Genomic DNA, 27,271 nt, shown 5'->3' on the forward strand with positions numbered 1-27,271 from the left:
AAGGTATTCAAACCTGTCGCCAATAACCTAGCTGAGTGATAAATTGCTGGGACTTTAAAAATCTAACATCTACTGTACATCAAATGTAGATGGTTTACCTGATACAATCATATTGTGAACATGAATGAGACAAGAATAAAATAGTCAAAGGTTCAGGTAGCACTAGCAATTCCTGACATTCAAAATTTCTATCACTAGCAGTCACGAGCACATACTTTACGGTACTGTAAATGATATAACATTCACAAACACTTTCACTGTGAATACTGATCAAAGGAATGGCTATTTCTTAAACCTGCAAGACCACTGTTAAGTCAGTAATGGTGGTAGATTGTGAATACCTGTGATAGACAACTCTTCCAAAATAACCTAAAAAATGTTTAATTGGGTGGATTTCAGTGTAATACTGGCTGGTGCATAAAAGCAATGACAGAATGATGCATGATGATATGCAGATGACAAATATACAGTTCGGTGTTTCTAGTATGGAATGTTAATGTTGCAAAAATATGTACATTACAGATAGTAGCTGTGGAAATACTGTATCAGTTTGCAGTCATTGCATTGATTGGTCTATCATGTTCCCTACATTTTATTTGTAATCATTACAGCCACAAGTAATCAATTCATAAAATGGGTCCTCCTAATCCGACTATAATAACAAGGTCTCATTACCCTTGGCTGATCTGGAAGAGTGTGACTAAGATGCTTCGTGTCTGTTGGTGAATATCTTGAGTGGATCTCCTAAAGGCCTGACAACTTCTCAGGCTAAAGACCTTCATACTTCCTCTGTTTGAAATCCATATTGTGTCATATTTTTCTGATGAGATTTTAAAGCATTTTCTATAATTCAACAAAAATAATGTTGAGGTTATAAAATGGAAATAAATTCCATATTCGGAATTTATTATTATACAAGTTTCAGCTAAAGTTAACAATTTAAACATTTTCATGTTGTGGAGTAAATGAGCCAAATATTTGAAATGTGAAAATATGCAAATATTGACTCCACTTTTTACTGTTTGCATTTTCAACATATTTTATTCCTTCCAGATTGACTCTTGTAATAACAAAGACTGGCTCCAGATAGTTCACGATTCTCATGGCTCTGTGGAAAGATCCTCCCTCACCCAGGCAAAAGAAATTAATGAGTCTGGCATTTATGTCATCAGCCGACCACCTCTGCTAAGGAAGGTAACTACTGGTTGGTATATGAAAACAACTAAAAATGCATACAATAGACAGTCAGTTATCATGAGCTGGGTGGTGTATGTATTATTAACAAGAAAACTGCTTTATTCATTGCTCACCACTCATTAATCTTTGTTGCTTTCTGTTGCTTTCCAGTACCAAAATGTATGTAAATTTCCTAACAGATCCCTGAATTGTATAAAGAAATCCAGTAGGATTTCTGTCAGTTATTGAATTTTTTAATGTCAAACATTCATTCTTATTATAGATCAGGCCAGCAGGTCTGACAGTGGCATCTGTGTTTATTAAGGCATATTTTTATGAAGGTTTTTTTACTGTCAATCAATCAATCAATCAAGGTTTATTTAATTATGCACAGGAATACAGCACACAGCGGTGGTTGTCGGCAGTGAAATGCTTTTTTCTGCAAGCACGCTAAGGAGAAATAGGACAGAATTTGATAGAAGATTAGAAGAATAATACAATAAAATATACAGTAACAATTTATAAGATTATGCAATAATAAAGAAAACGCAGGTGAGAAAAAAAACGCAGGGAGAAAGAAGAAAAAAAACGCTGTGGACTGACTATCAGTGGGTGTTTAGTTAATTGCTGGTGGCTGCTGTGGCTGGCTGTTCAGAAGTCTTATTGCCCTAGGAAAAAAACTGTTTTGAAATCTGCTGTTCTTTGTCTATAGACTTTGGTATCGTTTTCCAGATGGTAGTAGGGGAAAATGATTGTGGTTTGGGTGACTGGGGTCCTTGAGTATAGATCTGACTTTCTTGAGACATCTAACAGAGTAGATATCCTCGATGTCCGGTAGCATGCAGCCGGTGATGAGCTCTGCTGATTTCACCACACTCTGCAGTACTTTGCGATCCCGGGTGGAGCAGCTCCCACACCAGGCAGTGATGCAGCCAGTCAGGATACTCTCAACAGTGCACCTGTAGACGTTGTCTTGGATATGTGATGGCATGCTAAACTTCTTTAGTCTGCAGAGAAAGAATAGGCGCTGCCATGCTGTTTTGACCATGACGTTGGTGTGGTGAGACCAAGTTAAGTCCTCTGTGATGTTAACACCTAAGAACTTAAAACTGCTGAGTCTCTCCACTGCAGACCCGCTGATGTAAATGGGAGCATGGTCTACTCTCTGATGTTTTCGGTAGTCCACAATTAACTCCTTAGTCTTGCTGGTGTTCAGAGAGAGGTTGTTGTCCTGGCACCATGCTGCCAGGGTTTCAGCCTCCTCCCTGTATGCAGTCTCATCGCCATTCTTGATCAGACTGATGACCGTTGTGTCCGCAAACTTAATGATAGAGTTTGTATTGTTCTTGGTGACACAGTCGTGGGTGAATAAGGAGTAGAGGAGAGGGCTGAGTGCACAGCCTTGGGGGGCACCGATGCTCAGAGTCAGCGTGGAGGATGTACTCGTGCCGAGTCTCACCACCTGCGGTCGGCCCGTCAGAAAGTTCAGGATCCAATTGCAGAGAGGGGAGCTTAGTCCTAGGTCCCGGAGCTTGGTGATAAGCCTTGAGGGTATGATGGTGTTGAATGCTGAACTGTAATCAACAGCATTCTCACATACAGTATGTTCCTTTCTTATCTAGGTTTGAGAGGGTAGTGTGTAGAGCAGTGGCGATGGAATCCTCAGTTGATCTGTTCTGTTTTGCAAATTGCAGTGGGTCCAAGGTGTCAGGCAGTGAAGAGGTGATGTGTGCTTTGATCAAACGCTTGAAGCATTTCATGATGACTGATGTAAGTGCAATGGGGCGGTAATCATTCAGACAGCTGACTCTGGTTTTCTTGGGGATCAGAGCAATGGTGGTTTTCTTGAAGCAGGAGGGGACTGTGTATTGAGTAAGGGAAAGATTGAATATGTCTGTCATCTGCCAGCTGGACTGCTCAAGCCTTTAGAACATGGCCAGGGATAGCGTCGGGGCCAGGGGCTTTGCATGGATTTGTCTTCCTAAAAACTTTATATACGTCAGCTCTGGAGACAGACAGTGGGTATTCCCCCTGTTTTACTGGGATTTTCTTAGATGATTCTGTGTTATGGACTTCAAACCGAGCATAGAATGAGTTGAGTTAATCAGGGAGAAAGGCAGTTTGTGTCGTATTGCTGGATTGTGTTTTGTAGTCTGTGATGGTGCGAATTCTGTTCCACATATTGCGGGCGTCTCGATCATCATGATAGTATGATTCCAGTTTCACTCTATAGTTATATTTAGCTCCTTTGATGGCTTTTCTGAGGTCAGATCTGGATGTTTTGTACATGTTCATGTCTCCATAGTTGAAAGCGATTGTTCTGGCTTTGAGCATAGTATTTCGCCAGTTACCCACGGTTTTTGGTTTGGGTATTGGCGAACTGTAATCTTGAGGACTACATCTTCTATGTATTTATTGATATAACTAGTAGCGTAGTCAGTGAACAGGTAAATGTTGTTCCCGGCAGCTTCACGAAAAATCTGCCAATCAGTGGTAGCAAAACAGTAACATAGAATGGAATCTGATTCATCTGACCAGCACTGAATGGTCCTTGTTGTAGGCTTCTCCTGCTTGAGTTTCTGCCTGTAGGCAGGAAGTAACAGAATGGAGGTGTGATCTGATTTGCTGAAAGGAGGTCGGGGTAGGGCTTTGTAGCCATCCCGAAAGGGAGTGTAAACATTGTCCAACGTGTTTGTACCGCACATCGGATTGATATGCACTATTAATACATATCAGCGTACAAAATCTAGTTGGATATTTTTTCTAATCTCTGGGGTAAATAATAACCTAAATTAAGATAACACATTCAGGAATCACAAGATCAAAGAGAAGCTTTGAGAATTAACTGAGGTATTTAATATATACAGTAGATACAGATGCAGCCATTCAAAATGCCCGGTACAACACTGTACCCCATGAAATTATCTACAGCGTTGTACCGCTGTAAAATATCTATTTTAATAATGATGTTTCAGATGTCAATAACCTTGTGAACAAATGACACAGAGCCTGCAACCTGCTGCGATTCAGACATAGAATGGTTAAAAATGGGAACAGGTGAGGCAGACAGAGGGAAGGGCAATGATTTTCTCTGCAAGCTAGTCGAAGAAGTAGGTGACTCAAAGCTCGAAGCCCAGCAGCAACAATAATTAATACAGTGTGTATTCTCCTGTCATGGTATAAAATAGAACAATGTGGAGTACATAACGTGGTTATGTATCGGGAATGTTTGCAAATGTTGTGATAATTGTACAGTATGCTTTTGGGAACACATTAGTTTTCGAACAGATAATTGCTCACGTCTGCTATTGTAGAGTGTTTTGGCAATCAAAATTCTGAAATAGGCATACTGTATAAATGATAAAGTGGTTTGACATATACAGTAACTGTGGCGCGTTGAGTGCATATCCTACAGTGTGAGCGCATTTGCAAGGCTATTAAAAAAGTTTGATCAATTTAACAGTCTGGGTGTGGCGAGTTTCGACTATTTCCTTGGGCGAAAGGAACCTGTCTTTCATTGGAAGGTTTGCCTACTCTACTTATGCATGAGAATATAGGGGGGAAGGAAAAGTGTCCGCAGTCATTTTTTTCACTGACAGACAAAATTGTGTTGTGTTAACACAGATTCTGCTTAACAGAGCCGCTTGTAAGAGGAAGGTGCCTTTGTGCTACCTAAACCATTTTTTACAGCTTTTTAAGTCCCACAATGTTTGAGTTACGCAGGAACACATCATTGTATCTTATTTTTATTTCATTTTTTAAAATAAATATAAGGCAACCAGCAATCAAATGTCCTGTTTTTACTTCACATTGGTTTATCCATACTGTAGTTTGAGTCTTTGTGAAAACTGTAGGTTCTTTTTACTTATTAAATAAACATTTGAAACATTTTAATTTTGTAAACGCAACATTCCATAAAGAAATAAAATCATGTTTTCTACAGGTGTTAAGCAGATTAGCAGGCTGCTGACAAAACAGCGCACCGTCCACCACTACCCAGTGATACAACTTTAATAAAAACAAGATCTAGTACCTGGTGCAGTTTTTTTTTAAATCTTATTTTGAATTAATCAAATCCCAGGCATGAGTTCATAAAGCCAGAATTATGTACTATCCCTACGTCTGCGAAACACCTAATCATCTACAGTACTGTGACACTTTCAGTGCCTTGTGTATTTATTCTAATTGCAGCGGGGGCAGGGTGTGTGGGGAAAGGTTTAGGCTGCAATTGAATTGGGGATCTGTATTCTTCATACCTGAAACATTGTTTTCTCTGAAAGTGATTTCTTCCCTCTTCAGCTGATCTTTTGCTGCCTATGCATGCTTACACAGCTCCCTAGGTGAATTCTCGTACTTGACTAAGAAAGCAAATTACAAATTGTAAATATGACATTTACATTGGCGTTTTTATAAATTTTTCACTTAAGCATATGGAGGAAAGTCAGCTGTCAAGGAGACCACCCCCTCCTCCCTTTCCCCCTTTACCCCCTTCCCCCCGAGGACAGACTGACTTAGAAGGATTTGCGCGATCAGCACATTGTTTAATGGTGATGACGTTACCCATGTCTATATCACTATACAACACAGGTTTGAGTCGGAGTGTCTTGTTAATAAAACAGAGCGCCTTCTAATACATATAACTAATGCATGATTTCTTTATTCGTTTCAGCTAAATGAGGGGAATTAAATCAGTCAGAATCTCAGAGTGCTAATTGTAAGAATAACCCTTCTTCCCTCCTTTGTTTAACTTAAATAATTTTGTGAAGAAATCTTTAATCACAATACCATCACTTAATTTATCCAGATACACAAATTCACGCCAGAGCCAACAACAAGCTTTAAAAGTGGACTATTTTTATGTATTCACTATATAAGAAACAAACCGAAAGTAATACTCTGATCGCGCTTTGAACCATTGGGTGCAGTGCTTTGTCCATTACCACTACAAGGACAATTTAAGATTTTTAAAAAGGATTCTTAGAAAAGGATAAAACATTATAACTTTTTATGACGTACACAATATAAGCTTAATAATGTTAGAACAAGCAGGCTAAAACCAGAAACCACTAAGTTACCAAGTTAAAGACTTTGATGTGTAAAATATTTATGAATAATTAAATTATTTATGATGAAGGTGGAAGGTCGTGTACTTTTGTCCAACTGAGATCTTATAAAATATACAGACCTTTTAATGTTTAATGATTAACATGCTGTAATACACAATTTAAAATTATTAAAAATCTAAAGAGCATACAATTTAAATTTTTAATTGGAAAAGGATTATCCCTCTGCAGTGACCACGATTCGAAACCAGGCGTTTCATATGCTCAAATGCTGTACATGAGACGTTAAGCTTTATTAGCTCCACCTGGCGGTTTTACAAGGTGCTTCCGGATACTATTATCATAATTCAATTAAAATGCAGTATAATACCTTCTGCGTTTTAACGCAGCATACTCCGTGCATTTTGAATGGCTGGATCTGTATAACCTCTAATGTTACCATGTGAACCAGTTGCTAAAAGTAATTTTTTAAATAAAGTAAGGAAAAGATGAACACTGTTTTTATTCTAATATTAAGTCTTCAACAACAAAAAAATCACAAAAAACTTTTCCATATAATTGTTTTTGCTGCATCGTCACCATTAAACTCTTTATTATCATGTCATCATAATGTTCTGTGAATTTACTCAATGAATTAGGGTATTTTATTTATACGTTTTTTTTTTTGCTTTCTTTCCAAAGCCTACTGTAAATGACTGTATTTCACTGAATCTTAACAAACCTGATAAGGATGACGAGTCTAAGATTTTGAAGTACAGCCTTTCCAACCTCACTGAATTACAAAATAAGCTAATGCTCATTTCTGCCTCAGTGGAAAAAGGGAGAGAAGAAATTGACAAATATGTAAAGGTAAGTATATTTGTAACCAATATTAGGAAATGTGACTGCTAGTAATAATATTCAGTAAATATACATATATATAGGAATAGTTATGTTTTAATCCATTAAATCACAGTATAGGGCAATACAGAGGTCGAGCTCAACCAGGTTATCACAGATTTCACTCAGTGCTATGTTACTGACAATACAATACAATTTTAAACTGTGGCCTCCAGTTCATCTTTCCCTATTCATTCTGGTGATGCCCACTGAGTTAATGTCTTCACCTTCAGTACTTTTGAAGATTTTGAATACTTGTATCTGTTTAAGACTAAAAAGCTTCAGTTCCTTTTGCCTGTCAGTAGAGGATATTCCCTTTACCTTTAAAGTCATTTTGAATTTCATCTATTCCTTTTACAGTGTTTGCTAACAGTCCTAATCCTTGTTTTGTTTCAAGTACAGATCCATGTGGTCCTAATTACATCAGACAATTTTTTCCATATCTAAATCAGTCAGAAATTATAGAAAATTATTTCTGAAAGCCTATGACTGTGAAAGTTCCCAGGTGGTAAACAGGGATGTACAAAGAGATAATGGTAGAAGCGTAGTTACATTTAAAACTACATAATTTTAAAAGCTTGATTAAATTGTATGAGTGTGTGATATTAAAATCAGAAGGAACAGTGTGCTGTGCAGACTGTATAAAATAGCACATTTCATATGAAGGTAAATAAAGTAGATAGCATATCTGAGTAGTGCACAGCAACCTGAGTTCAAACATATCTGGATGGGGATTGAGAAATTGTTTACTAAATAAATTAAAGGGGAGCGTCTATAAGGCCGGGATGTACAGATTGAATATGGAGTTAACATATTCCTTGCAAAACTATTATGGCAACTTTAATAACCAAGTCATCAGGACTTCAGTTTAATATGTTATTTGTAACCTCCACTTTTATTAGCAAACTGGATTTCCTCGGACGTTTCCCATCCTTATACTGACCTTATTTAGCTACTGAGATTTTACACGATCAGAAAAAAAAGTGTAATATGCCTTGTTGATTTCACATGATATAGATATAGTATTTAAACTTTCAGAAAGCTTTTGTTAATGTCTCTTGTGAATGTCTTTTTTTTAAAAAAAGGTTTATGTATTACAAGTTAATCTCACAGGTTAGAGCATCACAAAGTCATAGGAATCCAAAGTAACATATGCCTATGGATAAAGAACAGGATAACAAACAAGCAAAAGCATATTTTATTCAGGGGCACAACCTTTAATATGGCAGTGAGGAGCCTTAAAGATCTATTTTAAACTTGCTGTTCTTTCTGATCTATTGTATAACAATGATTTAGATTCTTATAGAGTTTGTAAACTTTGAATTTTCAGATGAAACAAAAATAGAGGGAGTGCAAACAGCCATAGTGGCAAGTAAATTACAATGAAACAGAAAAATAATGGAGTGGGCAGACACATGGCAAATAGAATTTCATATTGAACATAGCAATGGATCCATAATGGTGATAGAAACATAGACAATGCCATCTTATGGACTGTGGTTCTGGGCACTTTTAACAATCTGCTAGATTACTTGAACTACTAATATGTGATCTTGATTCCTAATGGTCTCCTCTCATTTACATCCTTCCTCATTTTCTTATGTCACTGTCACAGGCTCAGTTTAAGTGCTACATACTGTATCACAATGTCGGTCTACTACTCTAAGCAAAAGTGGAAGTTATTTCATTATTGTTTTGTTTGTATATGTTTTAAAGTATGTATATTTGCGTTACATGAATTAATGTAGACTTACATGTTTTCAATGTTTTAATGTTTTTGGGGATGAACCTTTACCAAGCTTTGTTTTCTTACAGGTTTTAGAATATGTGCTGCATGCAGCAGAACTCTACTTGCAGCTTCTGAATGCAGGTCATATTCTATTCATTGATTGGAAACTAAGTGTCTACTGTGACTCAAAACGCCCAGTAACAGTACATGTTAATTTTGGCATAGCTGGAGTACAAATTGATGGAAAGAATCCTATTCAGGAGGAGCTGAAAGGACTTTGTGAAAGCATGAAAAAATGCCTTGATGTCTGGTATACCTTTCTGGAGACACAAAGAAATGAATACTATTACCTGAACTACTTTACATCTCAACAGCTAGTCACACTGTGCTGTAGCATGGCAAGACTAAAATGTGGAGGTAACCTCAGTGCAAGTGACCTTAATATGTTTTCATTCATAAAGAATGGAGCTACTAACAATGATTTAAAGGATTCATTGAATGAAGCACTCCAGGCCCCTGCCAACAGAAGCAGCAGCACTGACTTTCAGTCATCAGACTTCCACAAATATCTTATTATGTTTCCCAAACTAATTAAAGATCTCACAGATGCTGGAGAAGAAGAACCAAAAGTAAAAGCTGCTCTACAACACTGTGGACAAGATGGAGATGTTAATGAGGAAACTTTGTTGGAATGTATCTTTGAACATCTAGATGACGAGACACTAGTTATGGAACTGAGTGAGAAGTATGATAAGACTACAGAAGAAGTACGGTCTAGTCAGATGAAATTTAAAGGAGGTGATGAAATGAATTCTTCATTTCTAATGACAAAAGAAGAAACATCTATAATGTTTGAATGTTTGCCATCTTGCCAAGAGAAGATTATGATGCTCTGGGAGGTTTACAACAAAAAGCTTTCTGGGTTGGTGTCAGACAAGTACATTAGTTTAGATGTCCTTGGAGAAATGCTGGATTGCCTAGCCCAAAAAGAAACACATACAGTTGAAAGGACGATACCATCTTTTATGAAAACAGGAAAACCAAACTTGATAAGATGCAAAGACGTTGAAATGTTGCCACTGATGCTATCTGTTTACAAAGACAAAGCTCAGCCTCTGCCTACATATGATGAGGTTCTGAGCTGCACATATGAAACCAGTGTAGAGGCAGTAGAACTCATCATTAGAAGAGCTCTAAAATCCAATGGGAAAAATAGAAAAATCTACTGCTTGCTCAACGCAGATAAACTGGACAATGAAGTGGCTAGAAAACTGGAGTCTTTCTTTTTCCAGATTTCACAGACTCAGTCAGAGTACATGCTCCTTATCATATGTGATTCCAAAGCCCAAGACAGCTATGTCATCACAGCCTTTGATTCCTATAAAATAACAACTTACACAACATTGACTTACAGCCAACTTCAAGAATATCTAAAAGAGAAGCTTGACATTGAGTCCAAGGATGTTTGTATAAAATCTGTTTTAACTAAGCCATTCCAACAGAATACCAAAATTGTATTCTCTGAAAACCCAGGAATGGGTAAGTTTGTGTATTTTTCTACTGATCTCTTGATGTATAATTAGACTATATTTTTTATCATTGTGACCATTAATATTTAATTAATATTACTAAATCAGCTGTAAATATACTCTTATTCTTTGTTAATTGTGGGTGTGGATTTCTAGTATTCCACTATTTGGTAATATTTAGTTTATCTACTTCATTTGAATTGTCAATTTTTAAAACATACAGCTGTAAAATATGGTATACTATAAATGTTACAGGGCACATGTCAGTTATGTTTTTTTTTACTAAATATAGAAGTGAGACAACAAATAGAAGAGATGAAAATTAATTAATGAGCTAAGGATTGTATGTGATTCCTTCACCTCTTCAAATAATATTCAGTATTATTGAACTGCAGAAGATGTATACTGTACATACTTTTCTTACAGTGACTATTTTTAACCAAAACATTAACATTCAAACTAAACACTTTTATTAGTGAAAGAAGTTAAAACAGTCAGAAAAAGGAGCAGTGACAGTGTGTTAATTCTGAAATTATGTGAACCACTAGTAATTTTGTTTACTAGCTCAATTTTGCCTAAGAAATGGTGTATACTTACAGTATGTAATCAATGTTTATTTTTTTTTTAATTTTGTGCTGACTTTTAACTTGTTTGACCCATAAATCTGTGTTTGAGCATTTAAGTTTTGACTTAAAATATTCACATGAATTCACAGTCATAAGACAAATGTGTATACTTAATTTCTATTTCATCAAACTACATCTTCATTGGAAAGGACTAAATAATTTGTAATGTACATGTCAGTTGGATTACAACAGAATATGAAACCTTTTCTATTTTTGTACAAAAACACATGTTTTGTTTTTATTAGAAAACTAGAAAATGAAAATGGTGGCCTTTGAATATTAAGTTAAATGATATTCTTTAGTTAGATAGTCTTTATTTAATTTTTAATAACAGCCAAGGGGTGTTTAGCTTACATGAACATTTAGTTAATTCTTTAAAAACACAGATGTGAATACATTTACACATTGTTTTGTATGAAATATACATTTTACACAATCTTACAGTTGCTTAATCTTTTAATAATGAATCTACACTTCTGTTACTCAAATTTTCAGTTGATTGTTCCAAACATATCCCTAATTTAGAGACACAATTCTTTAAACAAATGGTTGTAGTGATTGTGTATTAGAAAGTTGGACAGGGGATTTAGATGTATTATTCCTGATCTCATAAATCTGACTTCATGCAATATTACTTTTTATTTACCCCAGGAAAGTCCCTATACATAAGAAATATTGTAAAAAATTGCGAAGACACATTTAAAGATCGGGGGTTTACAAACAAAACAATCCAACTAACAGAATCGGAGATAAAGCCCACATTGATTGTTCATCAGCTGCAGCAATATATGGATGAGCCAACTGGTGACACCCCAAGAGTGTTCCACTTTGATATATCAGCCATGGTAAGTATGTTTTGCTCATGTTATCAGTGACTGTTGAAAACCTCAAAAATAGCTCTCCATGAGTGAAGATAGCATAGGTATAGTTTCAACTATTCATATATTTTATTGGAAATAAAGTATCGATAGTAACAAATTATATTTATTTTTGTCGCTGTTGTTGATATTATTTATTTTCATTAAAATAGTTTCATTCAAGAAGATATCAACACATTAAATGATTATATGTATACTGTACTTGAATTTAAACAGTGATTGGATTGGAGACCTTTAAGAAAAAAGAGCAGTATTGCAAGTAGTGTTGGTCAACATGTAGTGTTCACACTGAACTAGAATTTCAGTGTTGAACAAGGAGCACTGTAGTTAAGAAGAAGGCTTTCTTTCATTGATAATTAATAGCATGGTTCTGGCTGCTTCGTCTTTAAAGATCCCGTGGGTAATTTTGTAATGTATCCTGGATAAATGGTGTCAAGGGTAAATTTCATTCCCACTAGTAGTAATTTGTATCTGCCTGATCTGTTGTGTAGTAAGGTTGCTGCCATATAATGGTTGCCACTCATTATCCAGGTGAGTTCTGTGCTTCATATGAAGTGTGTTCCTTTTTATAAGTAAAAAGGGGCTATTTGGGCTATTCTGGGATGGAGAGTCCAACATAAATTTAAGCAATTAATACTGCATTATGGGACTGGTAAATATACAGCTTTGAAGAAAGAAAGACACATGGAGAGGAGAGAAAAGTCAGTACTGGGGAAGAGCTCCTTGTTCTAATCAGTTATTATGATTAATTATTATTAACAAATGTTTGTACAATCCAGTTTGCCTGACACAGAGCTAGACATCTAATTAAGTTTGCTGATGACACAGCTGTGGTCAGTTTATTAAAAGACACAGAATACCATCATGGGCCCATTCTAAATGATTTTACTAACTGGTGCAACGACTTCTCCCTAAAGTTAAATGTTTCAAAACAAAAAAACTGGTTATTGATTTTAGGAAAAATACCACACCCCCTCAACCCACTATAATTGATGGTCAGCCTGTTGAAATTGTCGATGACTATAAATACTTGAGACTGGTCATTGACAATAACCTAAAATGTAACAAATGTTGTGAAACAATCTATAAAAAACAGACACTCTTCTTTCTTAGAACACTCAGGTACTTTAAGGTAGATAAAACTATCCTTACACTTTTCTACAAATCATTCATTGAAAGTGTCTTAACATAGCTCTTCACTTGTTGGTTTGGCAACATAAGTACCGGTAATTGTACAGATGTAGCCTTTCAAAATGCACAGTACAAACCCATACCAAAACCCATACAAACCCATACCGCAAGCAATTACCCACAAGTCACTGCGTTGTACTGCGGTACATGACTGGCTGGCCAAAATGACCGACAGAGGCACTCGTGGTGCATTGGTCGTTAGTGAAAAGATTTAATTATTTAATATCTTTACTGTGCATTTTTTAATTGAAATATTATATGGAATTTTACAACTAAAGGGAAATTTAAATAGCTGAGCATAAAAAAGAGGAGCATAACGCATCTGATAATACTATATTAATTTAGGAACATAAACATATTATGTAAACTGTATATGGCTGGTATTGGTATTTTAAAGAAAAAATACACACCGGTATTTCACTTTCTTCCTAAATATTTTAAGCATCAAAATCTTACATGGGGTTATTTTGGGAATGTTTTTATGTGCTCCTTCTGACTATATTAAGATTATATACTTTGTAAAAAGATATAATGTTTTAACCATTTCTGCGAATATGCTCGGTATTGGAGTAAACAAAAGCATACTTTTAGAATTTGATTAATAGGTGATATAATATGGAATTGCATATCTTAAGAAATTATTAACGATATAATTATATTCATGCACTGTAACACAAACAGTAGTATATGTATACGGCTGTTCCACTGGTTGTCACATGACTGCATCAGTGGGGTGATGGTTTAAGTGACAGGCTTATAAGCGAGAGGTCTGGTGTTCAAATGCAGCTATCGCCACGAGTTCTCTTTTAACAAACATTTCTTTGAAAAACTAAAATAGATTATTCAGCCTATTGACTTTTTTATATTTCTAAATATCACAACATGTTTGAATCTAAGTCATTTATTAATAACAATGCATAGTTTCAAACTGCTACTGATATCCTTATCAACAATATGTGAAAAAAGTTAATCCTGTTTTTTATGGTCTTTAGCTCAAATCCTGCTTAACTAAAAATTAGACACAAGAAGTGTATTATTGGACAACGTTGTGAGGTTAAAGAAATCAATAATGATATTAATTCAAATATCTAAATATATTTAATGCATATGCCTGACATTAGATGGTGTGTCTGCTCGCCTGCGCAGTGATGTCACCGTCTTTCCCTTTGATAGCTACAGTAGCAGGAACCTGTACCATATGGATCCCTTTAGATCTCCTTTCAGATTTAAAAGGTTATTAATAATATCTTCAGTGTTGCATTAACATTGGAATGTTCTTCCAAGTGTAAAAAGAGGCGATACGCAACGTGTCTCCTTCATACATTTTCAGTTTACAGACCGTACAAGATGTTCATCTTGTTCATCATGAATAATGTCCTCCATATCGCATTAAAATTGGAACGCTTTTCACAGGCGTAAATCCACCTATTTTCTAACCACTTTATCCAGGACAGGTAACAGTTTCACAACTCCTCCTCCCCCCTGCCTGTCTGACTTTCTTTTTAACCCTTCTGTGCCTGAATTGCAGCGGGTAGGACATTTTTCTAAGAAAGATCAGCCAGCTGGCACGAACCCCACAGACACCAACCAGTTAGAGCGCTACAATTCACACTCAAACACATCACAGATCACAGTGTATGAGATATTGCTGTCTGATCTTTGATCTAAGCTTTAATAGAGAGCTTATTTCTATTAATATAAGTATCGAGTGGTATTAAATAAATACAGCTTTGTAGTATAGATTACACTTTTCTAAAATGTATTTAAAAAATAAAAACTATTACAATCTAATCTTTCCATGTTTGATCCCAAGATCCCAACAAAAATAAATCTAAACAGGGAGAAAGCTATGCTGAAAGTTTATTAAGATACTTAAAAGACAAAGATAACGGTTTACGTTGCATTTGTCTGATTGTGAATCAATAAAGACCCTTAATTAAACACACGTTTGCAATTTAAATCAAAATGGGGGTAACGGGGACTCTCACTCTCTTATTATCAACACCCGTTCAATTGTGGTTCTTTTGGTTTCATGGAGGGCTTCTCAGATAGTAGGGCATTCAGGTAGATTGCCAGGCGAAAGGATTAATAAATATATTTTGTTAAAGCAAGTCAGTTTTTTGCGACACATAAAAGACATATTGTGGCATTATTATATAGGACGGACACAGTGACTCAGACACTCATTGAATGAAAAAGGGCACTTTATTTTTTGGTACAGCACCCAAACGCAAATGCGTTTTTAATAAAATGCTTTTATTCATTCATAATCTGACTCACATAACTCACATTCCCGAATGCCCCGGCTGTATATCACCATAGGAAGCATAACAGCGTAGTTTCCAATTACCCAGACTGTAAACACAGGAATAAAGCTTTGTTTGATTTCTGAAACCTTTTTCTTTATGTCCTGTTTTCATTCAGGTAAAGGTCAACTATATACACAATACTGCTGACAGCAGGAAAATTCCTATACTTTACTCAGCAGCGTCTTAAAAACAGCACCCATAGTGTTCAAACCGATTTCTTTTACACAGAAGACTCACAGCTTCGTGTTCTGAATCTGTTATTCTAAGAAAACGTGTCCATGGGGGAAGGTGGAGTGTCTTTCATGGAAGACTCACCCTATTCTACTATACCTGTGAAACCAGTTTATTTACAAACAATGTAGACACAGAGACTCACACTCAGAGGCACAACCAGCACTCCCAGAGAGAGAGAGATGCAAAAACCTTGCAGTGCCAGGCGAATGTACAACAATAATGTAGGGCTTTCGTGCTCACATGGATTTGTGCCCTACACCCTGTGGTACCGCAGTGTACATACAGTATGAACAAGTTGTGAGATGTAGAAATATAAAAAAGGTCAATATAATGCCAATATTTGCTATTTTAGTTTTTCAAAAAAGTGTTTATTTGTTAAAAGAAAACTCATGGCGACAGCTGGGTTTGAACACCCAATCTCAGAGTTATAAATCAGTCACTTAAGCTATCACGCTACCAAGGCAAGTCATTTGACAACCACTGAAACAGCCATACAAATATCACTGGAAAGTCTTATACTACTGTTTGTGCAACAGTACATGGATATAGTTATACCATTATTAATTTCATTAGATATCCGAATCCATATTATATTTTCTATTAATCAAATTCTAAAAGTATGCTTTTGTTTAATCAGATAACGAGTGTATTCGCAGAAAAGTTTAAAATGATCAATTTTCACAAAGTATATAAATGTACAGTAATATGTTTAGAAGCAGCATGTAAAAACGTTTCTGAAATAACCACATGTAAGACTTTGATGCTTAAAATGTTTAGGGAGAAATGGAATACTGGTGTGTATTTGTTCTTTAAACTACCCAGACCAACAATATACAGTTTACATAATATGTTTATGTTCCTAATTTAATATTGTTTATGAGCATGTGAAAGGGATGGTGAATTGGGGATTCTCAAAACGTACTTTGTATGATTGGAAAAAAAATACTTGATTGGATCAACGAAATGCTGTGGTGTTACATTTTGTCAATGAAAAAATAAAGTATTTTCGTTTACAAAGAAAGTGGACCACGGTCTATCCATGGTCATTCATTATTAGTACTATTAGTAATATCCTCTGTAAAGACGTTGATACATAAAATAGTTCTGCATAATTAAAATATTTATGATAAAGGTGGAAGGTTGTGTACTTTTGTCCAACTGAGCAATCTTGCTTTTATAAAATATACCGACTTTTTAATGTTTAATGATTAACATGCTGTATTACACAGTTTACAATTATTAAAAGTCTGAAGAGTTTACAACTTAAATTCCTAATTGGAAAAAGATTTTCCTTCAGCAGTGACAGGGATTTGAAACCATGCGTTTTCTGGCGACAGCTCAAATGCTGTATATGAGAGGTTAAGCTTTATTAGCTCCACCTGGCTGTGATTCCAGATACTATTATCATAACTTCAGTATTATACGGTATGATGCAATATGACGCGTTATGGCGCGTTGTGATGCGACACGCCCACTGCGTTTTACCGCGGCGTACCTCGCTCATTTTAAATGGCTGCATCTGTAATAGGCTGTAATAGGCAGTAAATATAAGTAGGCAAAATAATCGGGAATAATCAAATCAGCTTAAGCATCCTTTACAAACAGCAGGTGACTAAGAAAGCCAAAAGCAACAGGGAGTGTGTGTCTCACCCCCTCCATTGTGAATTCACACTTCTCCCATCTGGGAAATGCCTCTGTGCCTCCAGGTGTAAAATCAACCGACTCAGGAAATCTTTCATCCACACTGCAATCACACTCTTAAACAATGCAAAGTAACTACTACCTTGTCTCTTGTCTTTTGTTTCTTGTTTTCTTCTCCTGTAACACTGCTGTATTCTCTTCACTTTTGATAATGTGTATTGTCATTGTTTTTTGTTTGACTGTGCCATAAAACAAATTTCCCCTAGAGGACAATAAAGCTTGAATTGAATTGACTTGATGCTTTTTTCACTAAATCTGTCCCAGAGAACTAAACTCCAATATTTTTTTTAACACTGTGGTGGTTATAATTATTTAAATGAATGATTATCCTGTTCAGTCTATTTCTGGTATTCTCTATTTTTCTCACTCTTTTTTATAACAATATAATGCTTATAACAACCACTTTCAAGGTTAAACGTAGTGCTCTATTCTAACTCTTAATTCTGATTTTAGGTCACTAAAGGACTTTATAACTTTCTAGTTCAGCTTCTTGTCCTGAGATGTTTTCAAAGTCCTGATGGACTGATCTGGAGATGTAAAGACTCTCACCTTTATCTTGTCGAATATCTACAAAGGAAATATGTAAAGTGCTATGGAAGACATTCTGAGGTAATGACATATCCTTTTTGTGTCTCTCTAAGAGCACCTGATTATTTGTGTGAAAATACTGACAAGTCAGAAAAACTTCTCCCCCTTTTAGTTTTAGATTATTTTTCACAAGGAAATATTTCTATTTAATATTTAAATAAAAATAATTAATATTTAAATATTTTTATAGACGAGTACGAGGTAGCACAGACAAGGATCCTGATGAGTCCTATCAATTTTTATAAGATACAGATACTGTATAAGATATATTTTAGTGCTTAAAGTTAAAATGTGTTTCTAGATATTTTTCTATTCTTTATTAACAATTCTCATCTTACACAAAACAAAAGGTTCAAACATTTTAACCTGAAATTTGTTCAAATTAATTATTGTCACTTTAATTCCTTTTAGATGACAGCAGATATGGAGAGTAGCATTCTTGCATTGTTTCCAGCGGTGGAATGTTTTTCACCAAATGATGTTGTGGAACATCTATCCAGATGTGTACAAGTAAACAGCCCAGAAAAAGAGATCCAGTTGATAGATGAAAATGAGTTCAAGAGTGATGGGTATCAACGGACTTACCAGTATCTCAAAAAATGCAAAACACAACAAAACCTTCAAAATTTCACTTTTAAATCAGGACAGATAGAAGATACCGACAAGGAATGTTTAGAAGTACTGTTAGAATACTGTGGCACTACCCATCCATCCTGGATGGAGCTCCGGAATTTCACTCACTTTCTCAACCTGCAGCTGACAAAGTGTGAGAACTCTATTTTCTGTAGTGATGCAGTTAAAGACTGCCTGAAAAACTTTAAAGCCTTTGTGGTGAAGTCAATGATTGTAATGTCTGAGGACTTCACTATGCCATCCATGAAAATTTCAGATGAAAGCAGCTCAACTTCTGTAGACGAAGAAGACAAAGAAAACTCAACCACTGGAGATGTACAAAATGAGGAGGAACTTAAACAATTTCAGTTGAGGAGGCGATGGGAACAGCAGGCTCACCCATATGTAATATTTAATGCAGATGACACATCCATGACTTTCTTAGGATTCCATATAAATGCAAATATGGATGCTGTGGATGTCCATACAAACAAAATAATAAAGGAGAAGATAATAAGCAAGGAACTGCATCAACAGCTTGTTCAACAACATGTGCCATTTAATATTAAATTTGAAAACTTGTCTCGCAAGGAGCAATTAAACATTGTGGGCAGAGTACTGGGAGGTAGCACAGACAAGGATCCTGATGAGTCCTATCAATTAACCCTGGATAATGTGCTGAAAATGTTTGCTATCCACTTCCGCTTTCAGTGTGGCATTCCTGTAGTCATCATGGGAGATACAGGATGTGGAAAGACTCGGTTAGTTCAGTTTATGTGTGAGCTACAGAGGTCTGGAAGGGAAGCTAGAAACATGCTTGTGGTCAGAGTTCATGGAGGTACCACAGCAGAGGATATCTACAGTAAGGTGAAGGCAGCAATGGTGATGGCAACGGAGAATAAAAAGAATAAGATGGACACAATACTTTTCTTTGATGAAGCCAACACAACTGAAGCGGTATATGCCATCAAAGAGGTCCTCTGTGACAAGACTGTGAATGGTGAACCAATTAACACCCCTGAGTTAAAGTTTATAGCCGCATGCAATCCATATAAAAAACACAGCCAAAAGGCAATTGAACAGCTAGAGAAAGCAGGCCTAGGATATCGGATTTGTTCAGAAAATACAGTGGAGAAGTTAGGACAGATACCCATGAGACAACTAGTTTATAGAGTTCAGCCTATGCCTCCCAGCATGTTGCCACTTGTATGGGATTTTGGTCAGTTAAACAAGGAAACAGAGAGGCTTTACATCATAAAGATGGTTAATTCATTTCTTGAAAAAGAAAATTTGCCCAAAGAACATGCTGAAGTTTTCACTACAATCCTTTCTGAATCGCAGCGTTATCTGACCGAGAAAGAAGATGAATGCAGAATGGTTAGTCTAAGAGACATAGAAAGGTGCATGGTAACAACAGTGTGGTTTCATAACCAAAAACACATTTTGTTCCCTCTCATTGATGAGAAAAAAAAGGGAAAGGAATCTAAATCTGAAGTTTATGAAATGGAAGATCCCATTCGTTCACTAATACTAGCTGTTGGAGTTTGTTATTATGCATCCTTAGAATATCGTGAAGATTACTTGACAATCATTGGAACATGTCTTTCTATCACTGGAGATGTTTTGTTTAAGGAAATAGATGCATGTCAAGAGGTTTTCATGGACCATGTCTTCATGCCAGAATCCACAGCAAAAAATGATGCTTTGAAAGAGAACGTGTTCATGATGGTTGTCTGCATGAATCTGAGAATCCCTCTGTTCCTTGTTGGAAAACCAGGTAGTTCAAAATCTCTCTCTAAGACAATAGCTGGAGATGCCATGCAAGGAAAATCATCTAAATCTGAATTATTTAAAACCTACAAGCAAGCACAGCTGGTTTCATTTCAGTGCAGCCCACACTCTACACCAGAAGGAATAATTTCTACATTTCGACACTGTGCTCAGTTCCAAAAAGGCCAAGATTTACACAAGTATGTTTCAGTTGTTGTTCTTGATGAGATTGGATTGGCAGAAGACTCCCACAAAATGCCATTAAAAGCCTTGCACCCCCTCCTTGAAGATGGTTGTGTTGGGGATGATGAACCAGAGCCTTTCAAAAAGGTTGGTTTCATTGGAATCTCAAACTGGTCACTGGATCCAGCTAAAATGAACCGAGGTCTTCTTGTGCTTCGGACATGTCCTGCAAAACAGGAATTGATAAAAACTGCAAAAGACATTTGCTCCTATGCTGATCCAATAAATTTAGAAATTGAACTATTGATTCCATACCTTGCAAAATTTTACATTAAAGTACTAAACGAACAATGCAGTGAGTTTTTTGGGCTCCGTGACTACTACAGCCTTATAAAAATGGTCCTAAGCTATATTCAGGAAAAAAAGAAGAAGCCTTCAAATGCAGACATAGCCAGGGCTGTACAGAGAAATTTTGGTGGTTTAGAATCAATCAACATTCTCGATATTTTTTCAAAATGTTTGTATCTTGATGCCTCACTGGAGGAACTTACAGTCAGTTCAGTGGACTTACTGAAAGAAAACCTGGACATGAACAAATCTGGGTTTGCAGCTCGGTATCTTTTGCTGCTTACAACTAATTTTGCAGCTCTACCCATCATTCAGAGGCTCAATGTGATAGACATTAACAATACTGAAATCATTTTTGGGTCTGGATTTCCCAAAGACCAGGAGTATTCTCAGGTGTGTCGTGACATAAACAGAATTAAAATTTGCATGGAGACAGGGAAGCCGGTCATTCTTCTAAACATCCAAAATCTCTATGAAAGCTTGTATGATGCCTTAAACCAGTGTTATGTGAAGCTAGGGGGCAATTACTATGTGGATTTAGGACTGGGATCCCATCGTGTGAAATGCAGAGTCAAAGAAAACTTCAGACTTATTGTGATTGAAGAAAAAAGTGTGGTTTATGAACAGTTCCCAACTCCGTTGCTAAACAGAATGGAAAAACACTGCATGGAAGTCAGATCTGTTCTCTCTGACACATTAATGTCTTTATGCAACTCTCTGCAAGAATGGGTGAAATTATCTGCTGGAGTAGAAAAAGATCTGGAAAAACAATCCAAACAAATTGAATGTGACACTTTCATAGGATATACTGGGGATACCTGTGCATCAATTATCCAGGAGATTGCTCAAAAATATACATCTGCGGAAGACAACCTGTCATGCAATGACAAGGATCAGATCATTGAAGAAGCAAAAAGCAGATTAATTCAGGGCGCAACTCCAGACGCAGTACTGAGGATGACAAAGACCATATCTGAAGATCATTCAGTGGTGCAAGACCTCTACTTTTTGAAGCAGTCTCATGTCAGCTTGATTGATGTCCTCAAGACACATAGAAAAATGGGCTCCAGAGGCATTTGTTTAGAGGTAATGACTATTACATATACTGAAACAATTAAATTACAGTACCTGTAGAAAATAGTTAAGGAAACACAGAAATTCGATATTTACAAATCAAGTAGGTGTATATGGCATGTCTGGATTACATACATTAGTATTTAAGTGTTGTTCAGCATTGTGGAGAATATTTAATCAACGGTTTGCAAATGAGAGGAGACCTTCCTGTTAAAGTATAGAGGATTCAGCAATCAATAAATTGGCTTACAGTGTTCTTTATCCTGAGATCTGTGTGCTGTTGAAAAGGTGTTTCGAAGAAGTTTGACCTGAAATTTACTAAATTATATTATTTGATTTAATAAGGCTGTTTTTTTTTGCTTTCTATTTTCTTTTTCCCCTCTCCTGTCTCACTGTGAATATTTCCGAGGGCAGGCTGAGTGTCTCCTCTCCTACCCTGCTGTCAGAGTTCACTGGGGCAGGTTGAGTCCCGCTGCCAGTGCATGTTGAGTTTTCTGTGCCTTGCTCTTTTTCCTCCTGTCTGGACCATGCTAAATAAAGACAGTACAGATTAGATCCCACTGTTCCAACTGGTTCTTTTTACTCCAGACTGTATCTCACTAAACAAGGACGCTGCTGTTCAAAATTGTGTGCTTTTTCTTTTTCTTCTTTCATCTTTTCTTTTTGCTTTTTGCTAACCTCACACCAGTGCCTATGCTACCTAAATGATGTTTAGCAGTGTTCACTGTGGCTCCTCCCAAGAACTGCACTGTTACAATACTATGATGCTTTACTTACAATATGGTTTCGCTACTTCTGGAAATCTTTTAATCACACTAATGTAACATGTTAATGCTGTTATCATCTGCACTGAGGTGCAAAGTGGTATATTTTGCCTCAGATGTAATTTCTGATTTTCTCTGCTTTGATGTGATTGGTCAGATATTAAAAACTTTGAATTTGTAATGGAAAAAGTCATTTGAATTTAAGATAAAAAATTAAACATTTGTAGCCCATGAAAAATCACTTGTTTAATTCAGAGATGATACTATTGTTGTGCCCTTAACTAAATTATTTAGCACTCGCTCCTAAATGTACCTAAATTGCTCCATTAAAGAACCATTTAAATGTTTATAAAAACAAATTAACTCAATGAAAATGTATAGTATAAATATGCATTTCACAAATCCATCCCACCACTTGTGATTAGATCATAGCCCATTTGTTGTTGTTTTTTTTCATTCCTATTCTTAAACTATTCTTACAATATACTGCAGTCAATATGGTCCTTTGAGACCAGACCGTGCATTGAGTTATTTGCATAGTTTCCAATATTATAAGCAAGATGAAACAAAAGATCTTAATCTCAATATCATCATTGGAAAACTCACTTTAAATTGTAAATGATCTAAATGATCTGTTCTAAAATATCTGTGATTTAAAGATCACATCAAAACGAACTAAAGAATGGTTAAAATTTACAGTTCTGGCTTTAATTACTCAGAGAACAGATATAAATATACCCAAGAATCGTTGACATAAGCTGGATAAGCCTGTGCTTAAAATAATGCTTTGAATTTGAATCTGGATCAATGTTTCATTTTCACCATGTTATGATGGAGCACATCAATCCTTTTGAACACAGTTGTACAACATACTGTAAAGTACATCATAGTAAACTTGTGAAAAGGGATAACAATGGATATGACATCCTTGTCTGGATTCAAACAAAATATATTTATAAATATGTATTTATAGGAAGAACAGTTGTTCCCTTTCATCACTAATAGTTTTATATTATTTTTTTAACTTTTACAGATATCGACATATTCACGATTATTGAATCAAACTGATGTAAAGCTAATAAACAAAGAGTTAGACATCGAAAATACAGAATCACTCCTCCTTCGCCTCAGTCAGTTTGACACGGAGCAGGATTTCCGCCAGAAGCTAAGGTACAGACTATCTTTGTTTTTGTTTTAGAGGAGCACATTCATAATATAAATAATAAATATTTTCAAATACTCTTTTTTTCCAACAGTGAATTCTTCAGCTTGCCTGCGGTGGGACGCAAGCTCCTTATCCTGCAGTCTTACTTTGAGGAATCGACTAGAAGCCAGCACCTACTTTCCTGTGTCAGGTAAAAGATGTGGATTGCAGTGAATTTAAATACTGTACAAGTCTTAAACAATTTTAAACATGGTTTAAAATGGAAATAACAATTAAATATCTTGTAGTGCTTTGAAATTAGTATTTAAACAGAAGAATGATAACTTATGCTATACATAAAACAAATTCACAAAGTTATCGAGGACAAAACATTTATTTCACAGACATTACAAAGGAAAATTAGTTTTGTTGATGAGCATTTGTCATTAATGGGTTGATCAACATAGGGCCTTCTGTAACAAGGTGTGGTCAATGACAGAAGCAATACAAGCTGTACATCTGTGACAAGCTATACCCCAGTTACAGATACTGTCCATCCCTTTTCTGACATAAAGCCTAGACAAGCATTTTCCTGAGCTTTAGACATTACACATTCTCCCAGTTCATCTCACTGAAGTGTTCTATTGATTATTTATTTTATTAATAATCAATGCTTAGGACATGAAATATTTATGTGAGCAAATCTCAATATACTGTATAGGAACAAACCAGGCACAAACATATTTAGAAATACTACCCATCTATCCATTTTCTAACCTCTTTATCTGATTAGCATTTATTTGCTAATTCATCTGAATAAGGTTTACACACACCTGTGGAGTCCACAGGAAGGATATCAGGTGAAGTCTCAGTTCTTTATAAATTACAGTGTTCTGTTAATTCATGTATTTCTTGAGCATGTTAGACTCATTGTTAACTCTTACTTAAGTCACATTTAGTAACTACACCTCTAAAAATTACATTGATGTAATATAAGGAACAAGTAATAGTTTATTCCATGCTGAAAAGAGAAGAGAGAAAACACAACGTTTCAGTTGTGAAGCCTTCTTCAGGTGTGAGGGTAATATTGATGTAATATAGTTTGGCATGATCCAGAATCACATGTGCCAATAAGTATTTTTGTGATTTGTAATAGGATACTTTCTGTAACATCCTACTGACTAAATATATTTATAATATTTTAAATCTAGGAGAAAGCAAAATATATAATTCCTATGATTTCATGCTGTTACAGTATCCCATTGGAAGTTTTTATTATCATTGAGTTGGTCAACATTTTCAACTTATTTCAGAAAAAAAATACATGCATTGATGTACCATGATAATATGACAGAAAATGAAATGACAGAATTACTTTATTCTTTAGGTACTGTGTTACTGATATAAAAAAGAAACTGGAGAACGATGGTGCTTTGGATGTTGCACTGCTAACAAGACTGCACCGAATTGCAGGTGGATGCAATTACACAGCATTCAGTGGTGGTAAGGAACCTTCCTAAGTTACATAAAAGCGGTGATTCAAAACAGGGGAAGTAGTTGTACCTAATGTACCCAATAAATGAAATAATAGGTAAAATATGAGGGGACATGAATTCTTTATATTTTCTTGCACAGTCCTGGTAAAAGCATAAGAAAATCAAAGTTAAAACATCAATTAACAGATTTATTATTTATTAACTCAGAATTAAATCTCCCTTCCTACAAAATGGATACTCAAAGGAGAATGTGAATCAATCAGAAATATATTTCAGCATCTATGGAATTGATAAATGAAAAGCCTTTTATTTTAGCCTTTTCTGTTAATTTAGGAAATAATTGCTTATTTTAAATAATATATTCAATAATTGAATTCAAAATAAATCCACTGTCCACTGTCCTTTCTACAACCATTTTCATTTGCATAGCTTTTCTGTTTGTCAGCCTTAGATTCATATTCATCACCAATGAAATATGTTTTCTATTCTAATTGGTTCAGGATAAAGAAGTAATTTTTCCAACCACTTCAATGTAGATTTTAAAACAAAGTTTGTTTTATTGTGTCCATGCTGTGTATGTGCTGTGTCAGTTAAAACTAAAAAGCATGTAATTGTATTTTGAAATGAATAAGTGTTTCCATGGTCATGGAAGCACAGAACAAAGTCTTGGTCAAATCATTAAAACTGCAACATGCCATAGTTCCAGCCATTCCTTGCCTTTTTATGTAGAGGTCTCTTTCCCCTCTCCAAGTGGCAATTACACTCTTTCGTTTTGTATATTTTAGTGATACCAATTTATTTTTTTGTAATCTTGGCTCACTCAACCTTTTGAGCATAGTTCAATTGTACATTGCAGATTTTTCAAAACAAGTTAAATACGTCTTTGTACAGTACACCAGGTGGATATTATTACGCTCCTTCACTCAATGAAATACTTTTTAATGCATTTGGACTTTCAGTTTTCATTTTCCTTATGCTTTCATAATTGCATTTTTAATCAATTAATTATTTCAATGAGTGCTACAAGGACACCTGTAGGATAACGACTGAACTACAGGTAGAAATACTGACATGGTCAGAAAAATCCCTTTGCATTAGTGATAACATGATTAAGACAGATCCATCACACACATCTATGCCTGAGATAATTTAGAATACATTTAATTATGGTTGTCTCTTTTCTTTATATAGCTGACTGGATTCCGTTGCATTTGGATGAATTAATCCTTCCTCAAGTCTTTCCAGCAAATATTGGAGTGTTGGCAAATATGACCAGACCTGAGATTTTGGAAGAAAGCTTTTATGCTACTCTAAAAGGTACATTCTTGGTGTCTTAAGTGTAATAATTTTCTTATTCTAAGGGATTGCATCAATTTGCATAAACATAATTATTTTATTATAATATGTATATACAGTACATATATAGGAACAAGTAAAGGTTTATTCCATGTTGGAAAGAGAAGAAAAGAAACACAACTTTTCGGCTGTGGAGCCTTCTTCAGGTGTGGTGATACCTTCTTCAGCCTTCTTCAGATGTTAAACCTGAAGAAGACTCCACAGCCGAAAACAGTTTCTTCTCTTGGAAGCATGGAATAAACCTTTACGTGTTCCTTTGCAGTCTACACATGCTGACGCAGCCACCTACTTGAACTTATACATATATAGCCTGTTCTAAACACCCACCATCCTGAAAGATGTGCATGTTGAAAAATATCACGGTGTGTATGAATCAGGCTACCCAGCCAAGTTATTGGAGCAAATGCCTGGCATCTTTCAAGAAATTATATCATGTGGTCTTGAGGTTTACAGGCTACTAGCAAACAACTGAGCAGAGTGGTCTGAATGCCCTTTTGTAAAAACAGTTTTCAGGTGTTCTTTTTTTTTATTAAGTCTCCAATTCACATGTCAGTGCAAGAAAAACTGCCAAAAAAGCAAGTTCAAGATTACATTTAATTATGTTTGTGAAATACAGCTTGA

The 27,271-nt window shown here is 35.6% G+C and overlaps 1 protein-coding gene across 1 annotated transcript in view; it reads left to right on the plus strand.

The window, feature by feature from the left end:
- The window catches only part of LOC148815784 (E3 ubiquitin-protein ligase rnf213-alpha-like), a 186,014-nt gene that overhangs the window by 61,416 nt on the left and 97,327 nt on the right, over positions 1-27,271 (plus strand). Inside the window, exons 25-34 of the mRNA XM_088904872.1 lie at positions 1,054-1,194; positions 6,921-7,088; positions 8,934-10,386; positions 11,654-11,847; positions 17,769-17,924; positions 18,315-21,902; positions 23,688-23,824; positions 23,911-24,009; positions 25,186-25,301; positions 26,486-26,611. Of these exons, the coding sequence (XP_088760998.1) occupies positions 1,054-1,194; positions 6,921-7,088; positions 8,934-10,386; positions 11,654-11,847; positions 17,769-17,924; positions 18,315-21,902; positions 23,688-23,824; positions 23,911-24,009; positions 25,186-25,301; positions 26,486-26,611 (6,178 nt within the window). The remainder of the gene's footprint in view (positions 1-1,053; positions 1,195-6,920; positions 7,089-8,933; positions 10,387-11,653; positions 11,848-17,768; positions 17,925-18,314; positions 21,903-23,687; positions 23,825-23,910; positions 24,010-25,185; positions 25,302-26,485; positions 26,612-27,271) is intronic.

This window comes from Atractosteus spatula, chromosome 24 (assembly GCF_055471065.1).
Source record: "Atractosteus spatula isolate fAtrSpa1 chromosome 24, fAtrSpa1.hap1, whole genome shotgun sequence".
Taxonomy (NCBI): Eukaryota; Metazoa; Chordata; class Actinopteri; order Semionotiformes; family Lepisosteidae; genus Atractosteus; species Atractosteus spatula.